This window comes from Dendrobates tinctorius, unplaced genomic scaffold, assembly GCF_039654945.1.
Source record: "Dendrobates tinctorius isolate UK_male_01 unplaced genomic scaffold, ASM3965494v1 ptg000231l, whole genome shotgun sequence".
Lineage (NCBI taxonomy): Eukaryota > Metazoa > Chordata > Amphibia > Anura > Dendrobatidae > Dendrobates > Dendrobates tinctorius.
The window spans coordinates 28,500,507-28,519,921 of record NW_027361898.1 but is presented as its reverse complement, the minus strand read 5'-3'; the positions used below and the strand labels follow the sequence as shown (position 1 = coordinate 28,519,921).

General features: G+C 43.4%; 1 protein-coding gene across 2 annotated transcripts in view; it reads right to left on the bottom strand.

Annotated features, from left to right (window-relative positions):
* The window catches only part of LOC141059973 (actin-binding protein WASF3-like), a 161,054-nt gene that overhangs the window by 38,217 nt on the left and 103,422 nt on the right, over nt 1–19,415 (bottom strand). For both annotated transcript variants that reach the window (XM_073556214.1, XM_073556215.1), the window contains exon 4: nt 5,652–5,805. In XM_073556214.1, coding sequence (XP_073412315.1) covers nt 5,652–5,805 — 154 coding nt within the window. The remainder of the gene's footprint in view (nt 1–5,651; nt 5,806–19,415) is intronic.

The following is a 19,415-nucleotide window of genomic DNA, read 5'->3' as shown; positions in this document are numbered from 1 at the left end:
AGCTATTAATAACTGTGTGCTATTTTCTGCAAAGAAGAGTCCCTGATGGAAGAAGTGATAGCAGTCTGTGCCAGATAAAGAAAAAAAGCGAAGATGAAGGACTTCACCTAGGGATGTCACTAGTCAGGCAAAGTGTTGTAAACTTACACTATGCACTATATACAGATCTCCTGTGTATAATATCACTGGTAATCCTTGTATTACCTATACACTATCTACAGAGCTCATGTGTATAATGTCACTGGTGAGTCCCTGTATTACCTGCTTACTATACACTATATACAGAGTTCATGTGTATAATGTCACTGGTGATCACTGTATTACCTGTACACTGACACTATATACAGAGCTACTGTGTATAATGTCACTGGTGATCACTGTATCACCTGTACACTGACACTATATACAGAGCTCCTGTGTATAATGTCACTGATCACTGTATTACCTGTACATTATACACTATATACAGAGCTCCTGTGTATAATATCACTGGAGATCCCCATATCACCTGTACACTGACACTATATACAGAGCTCCTGTGTATAATGTCACCGGTCACTGTATTACCTGTACACTATACACTATATAATGTCACTGGTGATCACTGTATCACCTGTACACTGACACTATATACAGAGCTCCTGTGTATAATATCACTGATCACTGTATTACCTGTACACTATACACTATATACAGAGCTCCTGTGTATAATATCACTGGTGATCCCCATATCACCTGTACACTGACACTATATACAGAGCTCCTGTGTATAATGTCACCGGTCACTGTATTACCTGTACACTATACACTATATACAGAGCTCCTGTGTATAATATCACTGGTGATCCCCGTATTACCTATACACTATCTACAGAGCTCATGTGTATAATTTCACTGGTGATCCCTGTATTACCTGTACACTGACACTATATACAGTGCTCCTGTGTATAATGTCACTGGTGATCACTGCATCACCTATACAATGACACTATATACAGAGCGCCACTGTATAATGTCACTGGTGATCACTGTATTATCTGTACACTGACACTATATACAGAGCTTCTGTGTATAATGTCACTGGGGATCTTTGTATTACCTGTACACTGATACTATATACAGAGCTCTTTTATATAATGTCACTGGTGGCAATCCCTGTATTCCCTGTACACTATATACAGAGCTCATGTGTACAATGTCACCGGTGATCCCTGTATTACCTGTACACTAACACTATATACTGTATACTACATAGAGAGCTCCTGTGTATAATGTAACCAGTGGTAATAACAATGTTGTTAGTATTATGGTTTTTATTAATGATTACTATTGTAATATTTGGTCACTATGTCGTAATATGTGGTCCAGTCATGATGTCGTGGTATTTATCCCTATATGTAGAATTTTTCTGTCAATATGTGGTCTGGTCATGGTGTGGCGGTGTTTGTCCCTTATATGTGGTATTATTTGGTCACTATGTGGTGATAATATGTGGTCTGGTCATGGTGTGGTTGTATTTCTCTCTTGTACGTGGAATTATTTGGTCGCTATATGCTGGTAATATCTGGTCTGGTCACGGTGTGGTCTTATTTCTCCTTTGTACATTATGTGGTATTATTCTGTCACTATGTGGTGATAATATATTGTCTGGTTATGGAGTGGCAGTATTTCTCTCTTGTATGTGGTACTATTGATCTTGGAATAGTGGATTGTGTTGTGTATGGCGGTCATTTGATCTCTCTGATATTAATTAGGAGAAGATTCTTTATTTCCATTAGTGATTAAATACTTGGAACAAGATGCACTTACAGGGGTTCTCTAGTGAAAACAAGTAATCACACCTGTACGGAATAAGTGATAAGTTATCGATTGCTGAGGTTCTGGTTGCTGGGACCTGCACCGATCGGCAGAATGTGGAGCTTTTATCCCCATCAGACTAGAGCAGCATGTGCGACTTGACCATTCAGTCCCTCAGTGGCTGCAAGCACTGCACTTTTTTTCTCTGGAAGCCTCAAAGAGAATAAATGGAGCTGCGGTCAGATATCCCATCTTCCCCTGCGTTTTAAAATGGGGATGAAATGGGGATAAAAGTACCCTGTCAGGGATAAAACTTCCCAATCTTTTTCTGTTTGGTGTGGTTTCCAATGGTTGGACCCAAACAATCAATAATGTATCACCTATCCTGTGGAGCCCAAGATCGATGTGTTTTAACCAAAGGAGCCTTTTAATGCAAACTACCGTAATTGTATCATCACAGTTATTGGGGCGCACAATAGATGTGCAGGAGCCGCCTGTGTTCTACAGTCGATGCTCCACTATAACGGGGACAACGGCTAACAGGTATTTGCGTATAGCTGTAGGGTGGGCCCCTAGGGTAAATTCCTTCTGTGGGCCACAGACACCCCAGTCTGACACTGACCTCATTAATAGCTATCATGCACTGCTTTGCTCAAGACTAAACTTCTGTCCATCGCTCACAAGTTCCCTTTACCTCTCATTAGCAGAGATCTCATTACAGATTTTTCCCTGTTTAGTTTTCTTTTATAAAATGCATTGCAGCAGAATTTCTCTAATTCTACCGCAAGGCTGAATATTTTTGACCTTTATAAATAAATAATAGAAATAGCAGATGTTGGCGGCTTCATGCACAATAAGAGCTGAATGAATTTTCTTTTATCTTCCAGTCTAATTAGTAATAAATATCCATAAATAATATTGTCCTATCCTACAGAGTACTTTACTACCTTTATCAATGTCTGAACAACATCTTCTGAGTGGCCCAGAAGTCAGTACCTTCCTAAGACTTACATGGAGGCTATATAAAATTAATCTTCAGCTCACCTGGTCCAGCCTGCCCAGTCCTCCTTTCCATGATCTCGGTGCACGGAATGAATCCATCCCCATCTGGGAGAAAATTCTTGGTGAAAAAAAAACTTTTGTAGTTCCAGCACACGATATAGGAAAATTTAAAAAAAGCCTTTATTTAGTCCATCATTAAAAATTACAATACCAAATGTAATAAAAGCATGTGTAGGCTTAAGCCTATACATGTTTTTATTACATTTGGTATTGTAATTTTTAATGATGGACTAAATAAAGGCTTTTTTTAATTTTCCTACATCGTGTGCTGGAACTACAAAAGTTTTTTTTAAATGGAGGCTAGTATCTGGGAAAAAATTCTCGGAGTGCTATTTTAAACGTTCTTGGATTCTTGATAGAGTACTGTAACCCAACTATCACAGCTTATTTAAATCAGTACAGAATCAAAAATGTCAATATGCCTGAATGAATCCATGCTGCACCTCTACAAGTAAACGGATTACCTTTACCAAATGTCTCTACCCATGTCTATACAACTACGTAAAAAGTAACACAGGGAATATGTTACCAGGATTTCTTCCTGCAAGCTACAGTATTTATGGTAAAGGTGCATATACAGGGTGGGCCATTTATATGGATACACCTAAATAAAATGGAAATGGTTGGTGATATCAACTTCCTGTTGTGGCCCATTAGTATATGGGAGGGGGGATACTTTTCAAAATAGATGGTGACCATGGCGGCCATTCTGAAATCGGCCATTTTGGATCCCACTTTTTTTCAATGGGAAAAGGATCATGTGACACATCACACTTATTGAGAATTTCACAAGAAAAACAATGGATTGCTTGGTTTTAACATAACTTTATTCTTTCATGAGTTATTTACAAGTTTGTGACCACTTATAAAATGTGTTCAAAGTGCTGCCCATTGTGTTGGATTGTCAATGCAACCCTCTTCTCCCACTCTTGACATACTGATAGCAACACCGCAGAAGAAATGCTAGCACAGGCTTCCAGTATCCGTTGTTTCAGATGCTGCACATCTCGTATCTTCACAGCATAGACAATTGCCTTCAGATGATGAACAGACTAAAAACACACAAGCGCTTACTTAATGAGGTAAACCCTCGGCTGCTGAGGTCAAATGAGGGTAGGTGTCCACCCTAACTGGGTATTAATAAAATTAAAAAATATATATATATGACCGTGCTCAAGGGTACAAAAAATTACCAAAACATTGGCTAAAGTAGCCTGAAAGCAGAAAAATAATAAGAGCCCACTGCAGGGTATATGCTAGTAGTCAATAAGTAGTGCTATACGGAGCAGTATAATAGTTAAGAATATTTGTAGCCCCTGCTTGATTACATGAGATGCAAACAAAATGTATACTCACAAAATCAATGAGTAGCAGCTGTGACGTCACACGCTCAGGTACCTGTCGGCCATTGCTTCCTAGTGGGTATCCTGAGATGCCACCGGCGTTTATGCACTGAAGATGGCACATTCTCTGAGTTTTTTCAGCAAGATTGTGCACCACTACATTATATTATGGGTGTCAGGTCCGAGCATTACTACATGAACAGTTTCCTGGAAAGTGGATTGGTCGTCATAGGCCAGTTGAATGGCCACCAAGGTCTCCCGATCTGACCCCCTTAGACTTATCTTTGGGGTCATCTGAAGGCAATTATCTATGCTGTGAAGATATGAGATGTGCAGCATCTGAAACAACAGATACTGGAAGCCTGTGCTAGCATTTCTTCTGCAGTGTTGCTATCAGTATGTCAAGAGTGGGAGAAGAGGGTTGATTTGACAATCCAACACAATGGGCAGCACTTTGAACACATTTTATAAGTGGTCATAAGCTTGTAAATAACTCATGAAAGAATAAAGGTATATTCAAACTAAGCACACCATTGTTTTTCTTGTGGAATTCTCAATAAGTTTGATGTGTCACATGACCCTCTTCCCATTGAAAAAAATAAATTTGGATCCAAAATGGCTGACTTCAAAATGGCCGCCATGGTCATCAGCCATCTTGAAAAGTTTCTCACCTCCCATATACTAATGAGCCACAAAAAGGAAGTTGATATCATCAACCATTCCCATTTTATTTAGGTGTATCCATAAAATGGCCCACCCTGTAGATCCTTCAAAGACAAGACAAGTGATACCTTTCCATGGCCAGTCCATTCCTCCATTACTGACAAATCAACATTTGAATTGATATATGAATGAAGCTGAAGAGTCAGTGTAGAACTGAAGCCTCTGTCACTCCAGCTCTATTCACTGTCCAGCTCCACCTCCTGCAGCTTGACTGTTGGCTCCTATGCCTGAAGTCACACAGTATAGAGGCCATCAGTCAAACAGGGGGAAGAACTTGCTGGGCGGGGAATAGAGCTGGAGTGACAAACACTTCATATCAATTAACACGCTAATTTCTCAGTAACAGAAGAACAGACTGGTGATGTAAAGGTATTGTTGGACTTGTCTTTGAAAAAGCTACATGTGAATATAAACATTTTGCTTACTGATTGTCTACTCGGGATAAATTGAGGTTGTTATTGTGGGTTGTAAACTAGTGAGTGAGCACATAAAGCTGCCTGGGGAGTTGTCTTGGGAGGAAGTTCAAAAGAACCTAATAATGTGGCTGTTCAAGGTCTAAAAGTTTTGGGTTGTGATCAGTGAAATGTCAAATGCCAAATATATAAATAATATATCTTTTATAGTGTTTATACATGTGTCTGGGATATATGTGTACAGCACAACAGAATATGTTGCAGCTATATAAATAATGTTAAAAGCCACATGACTTCATATTCTCTGTATGACCTGTATGGAGTCAGGATGTTGAGTGGTGGAGGCTTGTCACAGCGTTGGTACATCTCCATAACTGGATTCGGGATGGAATTCCTCGATACCACCTGCTGATTCTGCACTGTTGAGCTTTTGAATGCTTTCCTCATATTTATGTCCTGCAATGATACTGTAAAACACAAAAGAAAATCAAGGAAAAAAACTGATGTTAGAGAAAATCCTGTACAGATGTAAATTAAAAATGGATAAAAAGCAATACATACAAAATAGCTAGATCAATCTATACAAGCTTTCACTAAAGGTATGACTTTATATAAGCAGTAAGCAGAGAGGCTGACTACACTGGCTAAAAGTAGAGCCTGGCTATTGTGGGAAGGTCAAGTTATATGCACTGCTTAATATGAAAAATTACAAAGCAGAACAAAATCCTAAAAGGAGTCCATTAGTCACTATTGACCTCCATACAACATATCTGTCTTCGGTAATGATAAGCTATAAAACACAAGTTATCTTTCGAATATAGGCTAAACACTATGACCTTGATTAATCACTTGCATTTTTCTTAAGTCACTTTCCTTTTTTGTCTTGTGATATTACTGAACGTTTTGATGCAAAATTCATCAAAATTGTGAATACGATTCATGAATATGGCACATAGTTAAAAATGGGCTTCCTTCCTCTCTTGAACTATTATTTTGCGACTCTTTGCGCCAAAAGATGCGCCAAAATATTGAAAAGAACTCCAGTGAGGGACTTGAGTGAAGTTGTGCCAAATTTTGCACAAATAGAATAATGAATTGGGTGCAAACAAAAATACACAAAGCTCAAAGCTTGACAAATAACAGGCACAATGGTAATGCTGGATCAGGGCCTATGTTTTACAATTACAGTTGTAATCAAATTTATTTAAACCACCATTGCTAATTTTTTTTTGGCAAAATAAACACATTTTCTGCAATTATTCAATCAAAGAAAAACACTTTCACTAGAACAAAAGTGGGCAACAGTTGTTCTTATTTTATTACCGCTGCTCCCCTGAGTATTCCACTTTATTTTTTTTTAAATTTGCCATACGGTTCCAAAAATATGGGTGTTTACCAAGGAGGTAATGCAATGCAGCCTGAGGACATTCCCCCAGAGAATTTTGGGAGCAACACCGCCTTCGTAAAGACCATGCAAATTAGCACTAAGGGAAAAGCCTTACAGTGCCTTGCGAAAGTATTCGGCCCTCTGGAACTTTTCAACCTTTTCCCACATATGCTTCAAACATAAAGATACCAAATGTAAATTTTTGGCGAAGAATCAACAACAAGTGGGACACAATTGTGAAGTTGAACGAAATTTATTGGTTATTTGAAATTTTTGTGGAAATTCAAAAATTGAAAAGTGGGGCGTGCAATATTATTCAGTCCATTTAACTTAATACTTTGTTGCGCCACCTTTTGCTGCGATTACAGCTGCAAGTCGCTTGGGGTATGTCGCTATCAGTTTAGTACATCGAGAGACTGAAATTCTTGCCTATTCTTCCTTGGCAAACAGCTCGAGCTCAGTGAGGTGTGATGGAGATCGTTTGTGAACAGCAGTTTTCAGCTCTTTCCACAGATTCTCGATTGGATTCAGGTCTGGACTTTGACTTGGCCATTCTAACACCTGGATATGTTAATTTGTGAACCATTCCATTGTAGATTTAGCTTTATGTTTGGGATCATTGTCTTGTTGGAAGACAAATCTCCATCCCAGTCTCAGGTCTTTTGCAGACACCAACAGGTTTTCTTCAAGAATGGTCCTGTATTTGGCTCCATCCATTTTCCCATCAATTTTAACCATCTTCCCTGTACCTGCTGAAGAAAAGCAGGCCCAAACCATGATGCTGCCACCACCATGTTTGACAGTGGGGATGGTGTGTTCAGGGTGATGAGCTGTGCTGCCTTTACACCAAACATATAGTTTGGCATTGTTGCCAAAAAGTTTGATTTTGGTTTCATCTGACCAGAGCACCTTCTTCCACATGTTTGGTGTGTCTTCCAGGTGGCTTGTTGCAAACTTTAAACACCACTTTTTATGGTTATCTTTGAAAAATGGCTTTCTTCTTGCCACTCTTCCATAAAGGCCAGATTTGTGCAGTGTACGACTGATTGTTGACCTATGGACAGACTGTTCCACCTCAGCTGTATATCTCTGCAGTTAATCCAGAGTGATCATGGGCCTCTTGGCTGCATCTCTGATCAGTCTTCTCCTTTTTTGAGATGAAAGTTTAGAGGGACGGCCGGGTCTTGGTAGATTTGCAGTGGTATGATACTCCTTCATTTCAATATGATCGCTTGCACAGTGCTCCTGTCATGATCCCAGTGCAGGTTTTGACCTGCACGTCAGGGGTTAATGTCTTGAGCTCAGTGCAGGCTTTTACCTGCACACCTGGGGTTAATTATTGTGGCCTTTCTTTGGTTCAGGCAGAGCTTTTTATTACCCTGAGATACTCCAATCCCTGTCAGTTATATTTTCGCCCTTGGCATTGTGTGGTGACCCCTGAGTGTGTTTGTGCTGTGTTCTTCTTGCTTGATTCTCTGTGTACGACTCGATCTGTTCTCTGGATATTGCTTTGGATTCTGCTTGGTACCTTCTATGTCTGTTTGGTTTTGACTTCTGCTTGGCCCTGACTATCCATTCTGTCTCATCCCTGGTACTTTACTGATATCTCTGTGTATGACCTCCGTTTTGCCTGACTCTGAGCATTTCTGTATAGTGTCCTGCCATCTCTGAAAGCAGGATGCTAAGCTCCGCCCCTTGCAGTCACATGACCGTAGGTCCTGTGACTGCTTGCTAAACTTCAGCGTCCACAGGTCCTGTGTATCTGTACTTTCCGGCTGAACCTGACCCTGGGCCCCCCTCCAGTGCGGGTGAGTCCCTGCTCAGCGGAGGCTGCACGCCGACGCTAACAGGATCCTGACAGCTCCTTGGGATGTTTAACGTTTGGAAAGTCATTTTGTATCCAAATCCGGCTTTAAACTTCTCCACAACAGTATTACGGACCTGCCTATTGTGCTCTTTGTTCTTCATGATGCTGTCTGTGCTTCAAACAGAACCCCGAGACTATCTCAGAGCAGGAGCATTTATACGGAGACATGTCTACACACAGGTGGATTATATTTATCATCATTAATCATTCAGGACAACATTGGATCATTCAGAGATCCACAATGACTTTCTGGAGTGAGTTTGCTGCACTGAAAGTAAAAGGGTCGGATAATATTGAACGCTCCACTTTTCAGTTTTTGAATTTCCAAAAAAATTTAAAATAACCAATAAATTTCATTCAACTTCACAATTGTGTCCCACTTGTTGTTGATTCTTCACAAAAAATTTACATTTGGTATCTTTATGTTTGAAGCATGATATGCCGGAAAAGGTTGAAAAGTTCCAGGGCGCCGAATACTTTTGCAAGGCACTGTATATCTCTGAAACCAAGATGTGGATTTAAAAAATAAACAAATAGAGTACTCACGGGAGCATAAGGAATCAAATAAGTGCACAAACTTGGCACTTTTGAAATGGTGACAGGTCAATAACTAATTAAATACCAAATGCCACTTAGACTACTGGAGTCTCAAAGTGATTTAGCTCCATCATGATGAGTGTCTTGAGAGTGCAGAAGAGCCACCTTTGGCTGCTATAATCTGCTACAAATATCATGCAGGCACTAGCTTCTGGCAGACTTCCTGGGAAATCTTAGCCTATTCTTCATTCTTGGGTTTGAGTGCTGCAACCGCTTTCTTCAAATCCCATCAAATATTTCCAGTAAGGTCTATGTCAGCAAATGTCATGGTTATTCCAGGATTTTCCAGGACTTCTGAAACCAAGCCTTGGTAGACTTTAAAGTACTTAAAAAAAACCCACAACACCACTGATGTAACAAGTGATTAGATTACTCCTAATTCAAACCAAAATACCAAGTTTAATGACTACTGCAAGGAAGTGGCCAGCGCAGGACATCATCGGACTAGCCAAGTATCTCCCTATAACCCATGACCAGCTTTCAAAACTGTGCTTTCTCTGAAATGCTGCAGCGTTTCAGAGAAAAACATACCTGTCTGCAGTCGCTCAACCAAAATCTGATTCATGCTGCCTGTTGCTCAGCAGCATGAATCTAATGACAGATTCTCTTAGGAGAAATATTGACTATACTACCTGGTTATGGCAGAAAGAGTAAGGTATCACTGGCTGCCACCAGATTCCTGAGGATATAGGTGGTCAAAAACCATTCTATAACTGCAAAAGATCTGCAGCAAGATTTGGTGGCAGCAGTCACTAAAATTTAGCAGTAAAAATCACAGTAAGGCTCATGCTAAACACAGAAGATCTCCAGCCAACTACAAGATGTAAAAATCTGCTGACCTTAAAGGCCAAGTAACTGTGTATCCAAAATGTTCAAAGTCACTAAATAGGCCACATATGATGCTGATTTGTGGAGAAATGGAACTAAACTGAAACTTTTCACTCCAGTGGAGCAGAGGTATGTCAGTAAGAGGAAGTATTAAGCTTATGAGGCATAAAAACCTAGCTTAAAGTTAAGCATAGTGGTGGCTCAGTGGTGCTCCCTCTGGCACTGGAAACCTCTACCATGTATAGGGCAAGTTGGAATCAAAGCAAGTACTAGGAAATCATAGGAGAAAATTTCATGCTTTCCATAATGAAATGTGGGTATCAGCAGGCTTTACAAATGGCCAATAATTCCAAGCATACCTAAAAATCCCACAAAGTTTGTTTCACAAGAAATCCTGGATTACTCTGGAGTGGCTGTGACAGTCACTGACTGGAACTCCATAGAAATTCTTTCATGGGATTTGAAGAAGGAAATTGCAGCACACAAATCCAAGAATATTAGTGTCGTAGAAGCCATTCTCCATGAGGAATAGGCCAATATTTATCAAGAAACCATTTGTTATATTAATTGTGTTGAGGTATTTAAATTGTTCTTGTTTGGCTTATTGAAATGGCAGAGTGTTTGTTCAATTTGCAAATAAATCTAATCTGCAATAGTGTTTGAATCATTTGATTGTAACTGTGCATTTCTATTAAGAGACGCAAAGTATTAATTGTCAACAAAAAGGGCCAGAATATAGTCAATGAAATTACAAGGAGTTACCAGCAGCTGTAAGAAATCTACATGCCTTAAACAAAAAAACAAACAAACAAACAAACAAGTATTGTGAGCCCATGAGTGCGGCCAGGAAAAAATATACACCCTAGACAAAAGGGGCATAGAAGTGTAAATTTATTTGTGTCACTCTACTAGTCATCGGCGTCCCAAATTGGCGTTGCATCATTTCTGATTGCCATTTGCTCAAATTGAGCTTGATATTTCTTTCCTTATTACTAGGCACAACAATTAAATACTCAAGAGAGGCATAAAAATTCAGGCGTAAGATTATTGCCACAGAAAAAAAACTTTCAGTCAAACACAGTGGATTCGACTAAGAACTGGCCACATAACACATAGAAAATCTTTAGCTACCTGGCCACTGGCTGAACAGTTTACAACAACCAAGCTGTCCAGACCCTGAGCCTATTGCTCTGCACCTTAAAAACACCATAGTCCAAACAATTTTTCACGGTGATGATGGCTCCCACTGACCCTGGCATATTCTGTCCTTCTCCAGACTGGAAACATGGTGGGAAAAAGTCACCTGCCTTTCATTGAGGACACCCACCTGGATGTTAATGAACTAAATTGACCAGCTCCAAAAATGAATAGGCAGAGTGGGAGTCTGCCAGCCTTAAAGCAAATCTGTCAGCAGGATATTGCTAAATAAACTACAGACACTGTCAGGTTGGCACTGTTATACTGATTAAAATCATTACCTGGATGAAAATGATACCTGGAGAGAAGAAATCGGTCTTGTGGTTCTTGTGTAATAAGTGTTAGGCCACCCCAAAGCACAAACAGTCTGTCTTTCTCTCTGTCTCTATGATTAGGAACATGTTTTTTGCTTCGGTCTGTGGGGAGGTCTTGCCTTGATTTCTCTGGGTTGGAGCAAGAAGATAAGACTCTGTCTACAGAGCACAAGCATATCATTAATTGAAAACTTCTTACACTGATTACACAAGAACCACAAGATGGATTTCTTCACCCCAGGTATCATTTTAATTAGTATAACAGTACAAATCTGAAAAATACCTGTGGTTTACTTAGCAAAATCCTGCTGACAGGTTTGCTTTAAGCCCCTTGCACATCTTAGATGGTTGTCAGCTGAATGATGGTTTGGCCAATGTTTCGGCTGGCAGCTATCTCAGCCATCTCTCTTTTAAGTGCACTTGCTCTGCTACATAAACCTCTGTGGTCTAGGAGACAGCTGCTGCCGGACATATTTGGAGATGGCTTATCTTAGGGGGAACAAAAGCAATGCACTCCTAAATTGGACCTGCTGGAACCCTAACTCCTTCAACAATCATCTGACTGTCGTCCCATGCATATTTGACAGTCGGCTGAACCTGTTGATATCGGCTGACATTAGACCAAAGACTCATTCAGATGTTTGCACCGATCGGTCCAAGCACGTATCACTAAGGCATATGAATTAGCTGCAGCTCTCCTGACCCATATGTGACAGCTTCATAACTTTCTAGAAAGCTGTCATACTAAGGCTGGGAGACCCTTGGCTAGTCCATGCGCTGTTGTCCGATCTTGGACTGATTTACATGGATGTCTGAATGAGTCATAATGTGTATGGGAGGTTTTAGTAATTCCACTTTACAATATTTTGAGCTAGACTTGGGATGACTACATAACTACACTACATAACAGTCTAAGATGATAATAAGATACAAACAGTACAAGTCTTATATATCATCTAGTATAATAAATGCGCTAAGCAGCTCCCGTCCAGTTGTAACGCAGCTTCCGTCCGGTTGTAACTTGGTGACGTCACATACAGACAGAAGCTGCCTTTGGCGGTAGCACTGTGCCTCTTCCGCCCCCCACACACTCCCCGACACAGTGGTGTAGCGTGGGTGGGGCGGGGGGGGCGGTCCGCCCCAGGCGGCACGTGTGTGGGAGCGGTGCGGCAGCATGACAGCTCCTCAGCTGCTTTTAGGAAAGGCCCCAGCAGCCGTGTTGTTATGGTAACCCTGTAGGACTACATTACCCGTCATGCCTCGGGCGCGCGTTCCTGGTATGACCCCGCTGCAGCGCTGTAGATTGGCAGTCACATGACCGTGGGATCTGCCGAGGCTCCAGCTGTCACATGCCCAAACAGCGAGCGGAGTGGCCGCACAGCACGGAGCATGGCCAATGTGGCCAACAGGGTGTCGTGGTCCGGCCAGGAGCAGCTGGAGGAGGCCGGGGAGAGCACGCCGCTGCTGAACGGAGCCAGCAACCGGCAGATGAGGGCGTGGGAGGGATACTGGGAATTGGGGGGCTGTGCAGATAGGTGGCCACAGCGAGGCTGTGCAGGGGAGGACATGGGGGGGCTCTGTAGGGGGAGGACGTGGGGGGCTGTGCAGGGAAGGACATGGGGGCTCTGTAGGGAGAGGACATGGGGGGCTCTGTAAGGAGAGGACATGCGGGAGCTCTGTAGGGGAGGACATAGGGGGGCTCTGTAGGGGAGGACATGGGGGGGCTGTGCAGGGGAGGACATGGGGGGCTGTGCAGGAGAGGACATGGGGGGCTGTGTATGGGAGAACATGGGGGCTCTGTAGGAGGGATATGGGGGGCTGTGCAGGGGGTACATGGGGAGGCTGTGTAGGGGAGGACATGGGGGGCTGTGCAGGGGAGAACATGGGGGGGCTCTGTAGGGGGAGGACATGGGGGGCTGTGCAGGGGAGGACATGGGGGGCTCTGTAGGGGAGGACATGGGGGGCTCTGTAGGGGAGGACATGGGGGACTGTGCAGGGGGGTACATGGGGGGGGGCTCTGTAGGGGGAGGACATGGGGGGCTGTGCAGGGGAGGACATGGGGGGCTCTGTAGGGAGAGGACATGGGGGGGCTCTGTAGGGGGAGGACATGGGGGACTGTGCAGGGGAAGACATGGGGGGGCTCTGTAGGGGGAGGACATGGGGGGCTCTGTAGGGGAGGACATGGAGGGGCTTTGTAGGGGAGGACATGGGGGGGCTGTGCAGGGGAGGATATGGGGGCTGTGTATGGGAGAACATGGGGGCTCTGTAGGAGGGACATGGGGGGCTGTGCAGGGGGGGTACATGGGGAGGCTTTGTAGGGGAGGACATTGGGGCTGTGCTGGGGGGGTACATGGGGAGGCTTGTAGGGGAGGACATGGGGGGCTGTGCAGGGGAGGACATGGAGGGGCTGTGCAGGGGGTACATGGGGAGGGGGGCTGTGCAAGGGGAGAACATGAGGGCTCTGTAGGGGGTGTACTGTGGGTCTGTGCAGGGGGAGGACACGTGCATCTCCTTACACTGTTTTATGGTGCGGCTCTTGGCAGGGCAGTGGTGGAGGTTCAGTAGGGTCATCAAGCTAATACATACATATATATAGAGAACTGCAAGAAGATGAAAGTCTAGAAATTTAGTAATAATAACAGCAGAGTTAGTAGTAGACTAAAAATTAGATCTTTGAGTGTAGTGTGGGCTCTTCGGATGCTTCCGGATTATCAACGACCAAGGGGGCGGCAAATTTTTCGACCGCCCCGGGTGCCACAAACAGTTGCTACGCCACTGCCATCTCCACTCACGTCCCCCCCCTTTCACTCCACATACGACCCTTTCTATCACTCCGTCTCTCATACTCACGCCGTCATTGCCGCTGCTCCATGATCGCCGTCGGCATCGGCACGATCCCCGACATCTTCTTCCGCTGGCGCCATCCTGGATCCAGACGTTGTCCACGCCGGCGACATGTTCTTGCGGCGACGCCATCTTGGATCGGCGAAATCCCGCGATACTCAAGATGGCGTCGGCAAAATCTTGCGAGATTTCACCTACGCCATCTTGAGGATCGCGGGATTTCGCCGATCCAAGATGGTGTCGCCGCAAGAACATGTCGCCGTCGTGGACGACGTCGGGATCCAATATGGCATTGGCGAAATCTCGCGAGATTTCGCCGACGCCATCTTGGATCCCGCGGAATTTCGTCATTTACCTCACGCCGACTTGCTGTGCGGACGTGTTGCCTTGCTCCTCTGCCTGTTCACTGCCGGTGTCTAATTACAGGGCCAATTTGCCTCTACCACTTCATAACTACTGCTGGGCAATTACAGGGCCAATTTGCCGCTACTACTTCATAACTACTGCTGGGCAATTACGGGCCAATTTGCCTCTACCACTTCATAACTACTGCTGGGCAATTACAGGGCCAATTTTGCCTCGACTCGGAGGACACTAGTTTCTTCAAACGTTAAGCATAACTACAGGAGGACCCCAGTTTAAGTCTTCTGCATAATTACACCAGTTAATAAGTCATTTATCTCACGCAATTTATATGCCCTGTTTTGCTGTACCCCACTTCTATAAGAAGACTCACAGTGCCGCACAACACATGGTCAACGCTACATCACTATCCTCCTGATGCGATAGCATCGGGCCTTAATCTAGTACAGTATAAAAAGCTATGATGTGTTCGATGCTTTGGGTTTTGCACCCTGCCATTCCTGTTCTGCAGTGTCTAATAAATAACAAAAAGGGATTCATGTGGAGAATATTATTATCTGAATTGTACCAATGACAAACCCTTCCTAATTGTAGTTGCTTTAATGTAAAAGCAAGAAGTGCCATTACATTAGAGTAGCATGGCCTATGCCGCAGTTTACTTAACTTCCAATTAATAAGCACATGGCCTGATTAATTCACAGCAAGGAAATCTAGCACTTAGGAAACAAAGCTTAATACAAGTAGGTCGCCTGGGTATGGCCACCCTTTCTGAGCCAAAGGGGCAGAAGTCCTTAATTGAAATTCTCAACTGGTCAATTACTTCCAAATTCTGGAAATTTATAGAAAGTATTTTTCTCTTAAGCAATTTTAACAACTCTCTCTTATAGCTGATATTATGACAGCATGTCCTTTATGTGTGATTTCAGAGGCCATCACGACTCCACTGTCATGATGGCACATTACATACTCATATACTATTAGTAAGGTGTTAGATATGCTTAAAGTCCAAGTCATACATTACTCCAACGTAGACCTATTCATTTCAATCATATCTCTCTTCAGCATTTCAATCCCTTACAACTGCAGCTACTGTAGCTTCAGTCTTTTTATTTTTCATTCTTGCACTCCTACCTTCTGAAAACCATACTTTTTTTATCTGTTGATAAAGCCGCATAAGGGAGTGTCTTTCAGGGAAGGATGGATTTTAAGAGCATTTACCTGTTACCTTTATTCTGCATGTCGATATGATATATAACAATAATCAGTGGTGGATTAAAATGAGGGCGATCTGGGCAACTGTTCACGGCCCAAGTCTGCAGGAGAAGGGGCAAGGTCAGAAAGTAACTGCCTCGATTATTAAGTTTAGAGCTGCTAGGCAAGTGGCTGAGGGTGGCATCTTTGGGCTATGCAGCTGTCTACAGACAGTTATATCCCCATCTTAAGAATGCAGAAATAAATGACTAGAGCAGGGGTACTTCAGATGGAGCCATTCGTGGTCTATTATCTGGCTCCTTCTCTATGAGACAGGTAACATGATGTTGTCATTGCAATGCCAGTGTCATTCAGAAGGATTCTGGACAGAGAGGCCAATGCTTTTTGCAGAAAGGAACCTGTGCAGGACCAACAGGACTTCAGTGATTCTTTTTATTTTTATCTGATGCACTAGTTTAATTTTTGAAACCATCAAAAAATGTGCACAAAGAACCCAAAGGTGGTCTCACCACCAAGAAAAGGGAACCTATCTGTCACTTTGTTAGCAGGTTGCGAGATGCAGTGACAGAAGGCAGAGCAAGAGTTAATAACTTTACTTTTACAGAGGAATACTCCACACAGGGAGGTAAACAGATAAATGGGGTAGTAAACGGTTCAATTTGCAAAGGATATGCAGAGTTCAAGAACAATGAATCAGGTAATGGCAGTTCTTGTGAAACACTTAACGTGTCAGAAGTTCCTCAGACTGTGACTCCTGCTAGGTACTCAATAGCGCCAACATGGCTGGCGCGGTGCTTATCGAGGAAGGCCCTGTAGGCAACGAGGATCTGTCTTCTGGTGGCAACGGTCGGTCTCCAGTACCTTCCGCTGAGCCTCTAGTCCATAAGCTGATGCGGCCGAGTCAATTAAGGCGCAGCACTGTCCGGGTCCAACATAGACCGGCAAGTATCAACTGGCAATCAGGGTGCAAGTGTCTGTCCTATACCCGGTTTCTCTTATGTGGCACGTGCGCTGTACTCACGGACACGGACGGTAAGGCACCTTCCTCTCAGGTAGTCACCGGTGTTAGGAGTCAGATTTCGGCCATTACTAGGCAGGAATCTAGACCCTCACATGCTGCAGTCTCCTGCTCTTTGTCTAATGCTAAGGAGATTGCAGAGGAGATTGCTTTACAGCACCTCTCTCTGGAGGCTAAGTCCTTCGTCCCTTCTTCTGAGCATGCTCATGGGACAATCGCCAATTGGGGCTCAGGAGTCAGGTGCTCAGGTCCTGCTCCAGATTCCATTGGCTCAGCTCAGAGATCTGGAAGTCTTTGGAAGGTCCCGTTTGCTATAAAAAGCGCGCATGGCTGTTCCGCCATGCGCTAGTATAGTCATACTTGCTGCAGTGTGTATGTTGATGGATGCATGATCTGGTGAATGACTCATTTGAAACCCCATTCCTTTGATACTAAGAATGTGTGAGGGATTGAGTTAGAGCCAGAACCAGCGCCAGCACGCCATTGCTTCAGGCACACTTGCTAGCGTCTGACATCGCGTCTGCGTTTTCCAGCGGTGTCACCTTGCAGCATTAGTCACGCCGCACTGCAGTAGCAGCTTCTTTGTTGCGTTTGCGGTTGCAACGCTTGATACACTACTAACTACGGTAAGTCTAGACGGACGTAGTCCCGCCATTCGGGGGCTACTACTGTGACTGCAATACCGTGTTAGTCACTCTGAGCACCTGTGACACTAACAGGCTCAGAGTTATTTAGTTTATGTTTGGTGTCATAGCTCTGTGAGTTAACAGAGCTTTCCCTGTGCACCTGGGTGACGTTAAACCCCGTGCACAATACCGCCATTGTGCTCTGTCCTCATCTAGCTGCGGTTTCTCCATCTACCACACGGTGGACCCCGAGTGGCGAAGGCTCTTTATTTAAATTTTTTATTTAGTGCTTTCCGCCACTCCTATCAACCGGGCACCCTGCACTTCTCTCTCTCAAGTCCCCGTGGTTGGCGGCGGGGGTTAGTGAACGCAGGCCTGCGCAGCACCGGTGCTCTGTGGACGGAGCACTCCTTTCATCCTGCTGCACGCCGCCTGCCTGCACCTAAACTGTCTCTAGGCCACGGCAGCTGTGTGCTGCAGTCCATCGCAGCGCCGGCGGTTCGGGTGCAGAGCGCACTGGCTGCCCTGCTGCTTGCAAGCTGACGGCGGGGGCCTCTCTGCAGCTTCGTGCACTTTCTTCTGGCCGAGTTATCTCACCAAACACGCTACCTCTTCCTGGGATATGGGGCCTGTCCGGTCCCCTATTCCTTCCCCCAGTAAGCAGTGAAGGCAACCTCTACAGTTCCGGTCTCGGCAAGCAGGAACCCGCAGCTCGGTCTTCTCTCTTACAACTTCATGGCCCGAGCCAGAGACACGATCGAGGGGTGCCAATGGTTTGTCATGATAAGCAGGCTTTAGGCATAGGCAGGGCTTCATAGAGGATAGTTAAAATTACTATACACTTACATACTTGATTATTGCAATGTATTTCACAAGATAGCCAATCATTGCATTGTAAGTAAAAAATAGTTATTTAAAAAAAAAAAAAAAAAGATTTTTTTTCCCAAAAAACAGCATTTATCCCCTTTTCCCATAAAAAATCTTAAAATAATCATATTTAGTACCGTCTTTAAAAATCTTAAATGTTAAAATATTACATTATTTATCTAGGATTGTGAACATTATAAAACATAAGTAAAAATGTCAGCATTGCCAGATTTAGGTCACCTCATTTCCCCTCAAAAAATGTAATAAAAAGATCATAAATGTTGTATGTAACTCAAAGTTGTACCAACAACTACAGCTTGCCCTCATATAAACCCTTACATAGCTGTATCAACTGAAAAATTAAAAAGTGAAAATGACTATTCAAACTATGTTTTCATTTTTTTAAGCAGTAAAATATAAAATACTATATAGATTTGGTGTCACTGTACTCATGCTGGCCTGCAGAATAAAATAACCTGGTCATTTTTACGCAACAGCGTATGTCATGAAACCTAAATGCAGGTGAGATTTTTTTTCATTGTTTTGCAGTACATTAGATCAGAAATTAAATAAGGGCATTCAAAATTACAACTTGTCACACCAAAAAAACAAACAAAAAAACTCAAGTCCCCCTACGGTTACCAATGGATAAATAAAAAAGCAATGTCTCTTGAAAAACATAAAGAGAAAAGTAAAGTGCCTCCCATCTGCACTGTATTACTGCCAGTCAGCGTAACTTGAAAAGGCATTTTGTTAGGCAGGACCTACTAGGTGCACTAAACTAACAGACCTGGGGGCCATTGTTGGTGGCATGACAGAAGGAGCCCTCCCTCTGTCTAACCACCTAAACATCATGTTTGCTATTGACCGTTGCATCTAATGTGGTAAATAGCCTGTAATTAAGATATAAAGTTCCTGCTGCATATGGCATAAGCTCAGCTCTTCAGCTCCCATTAT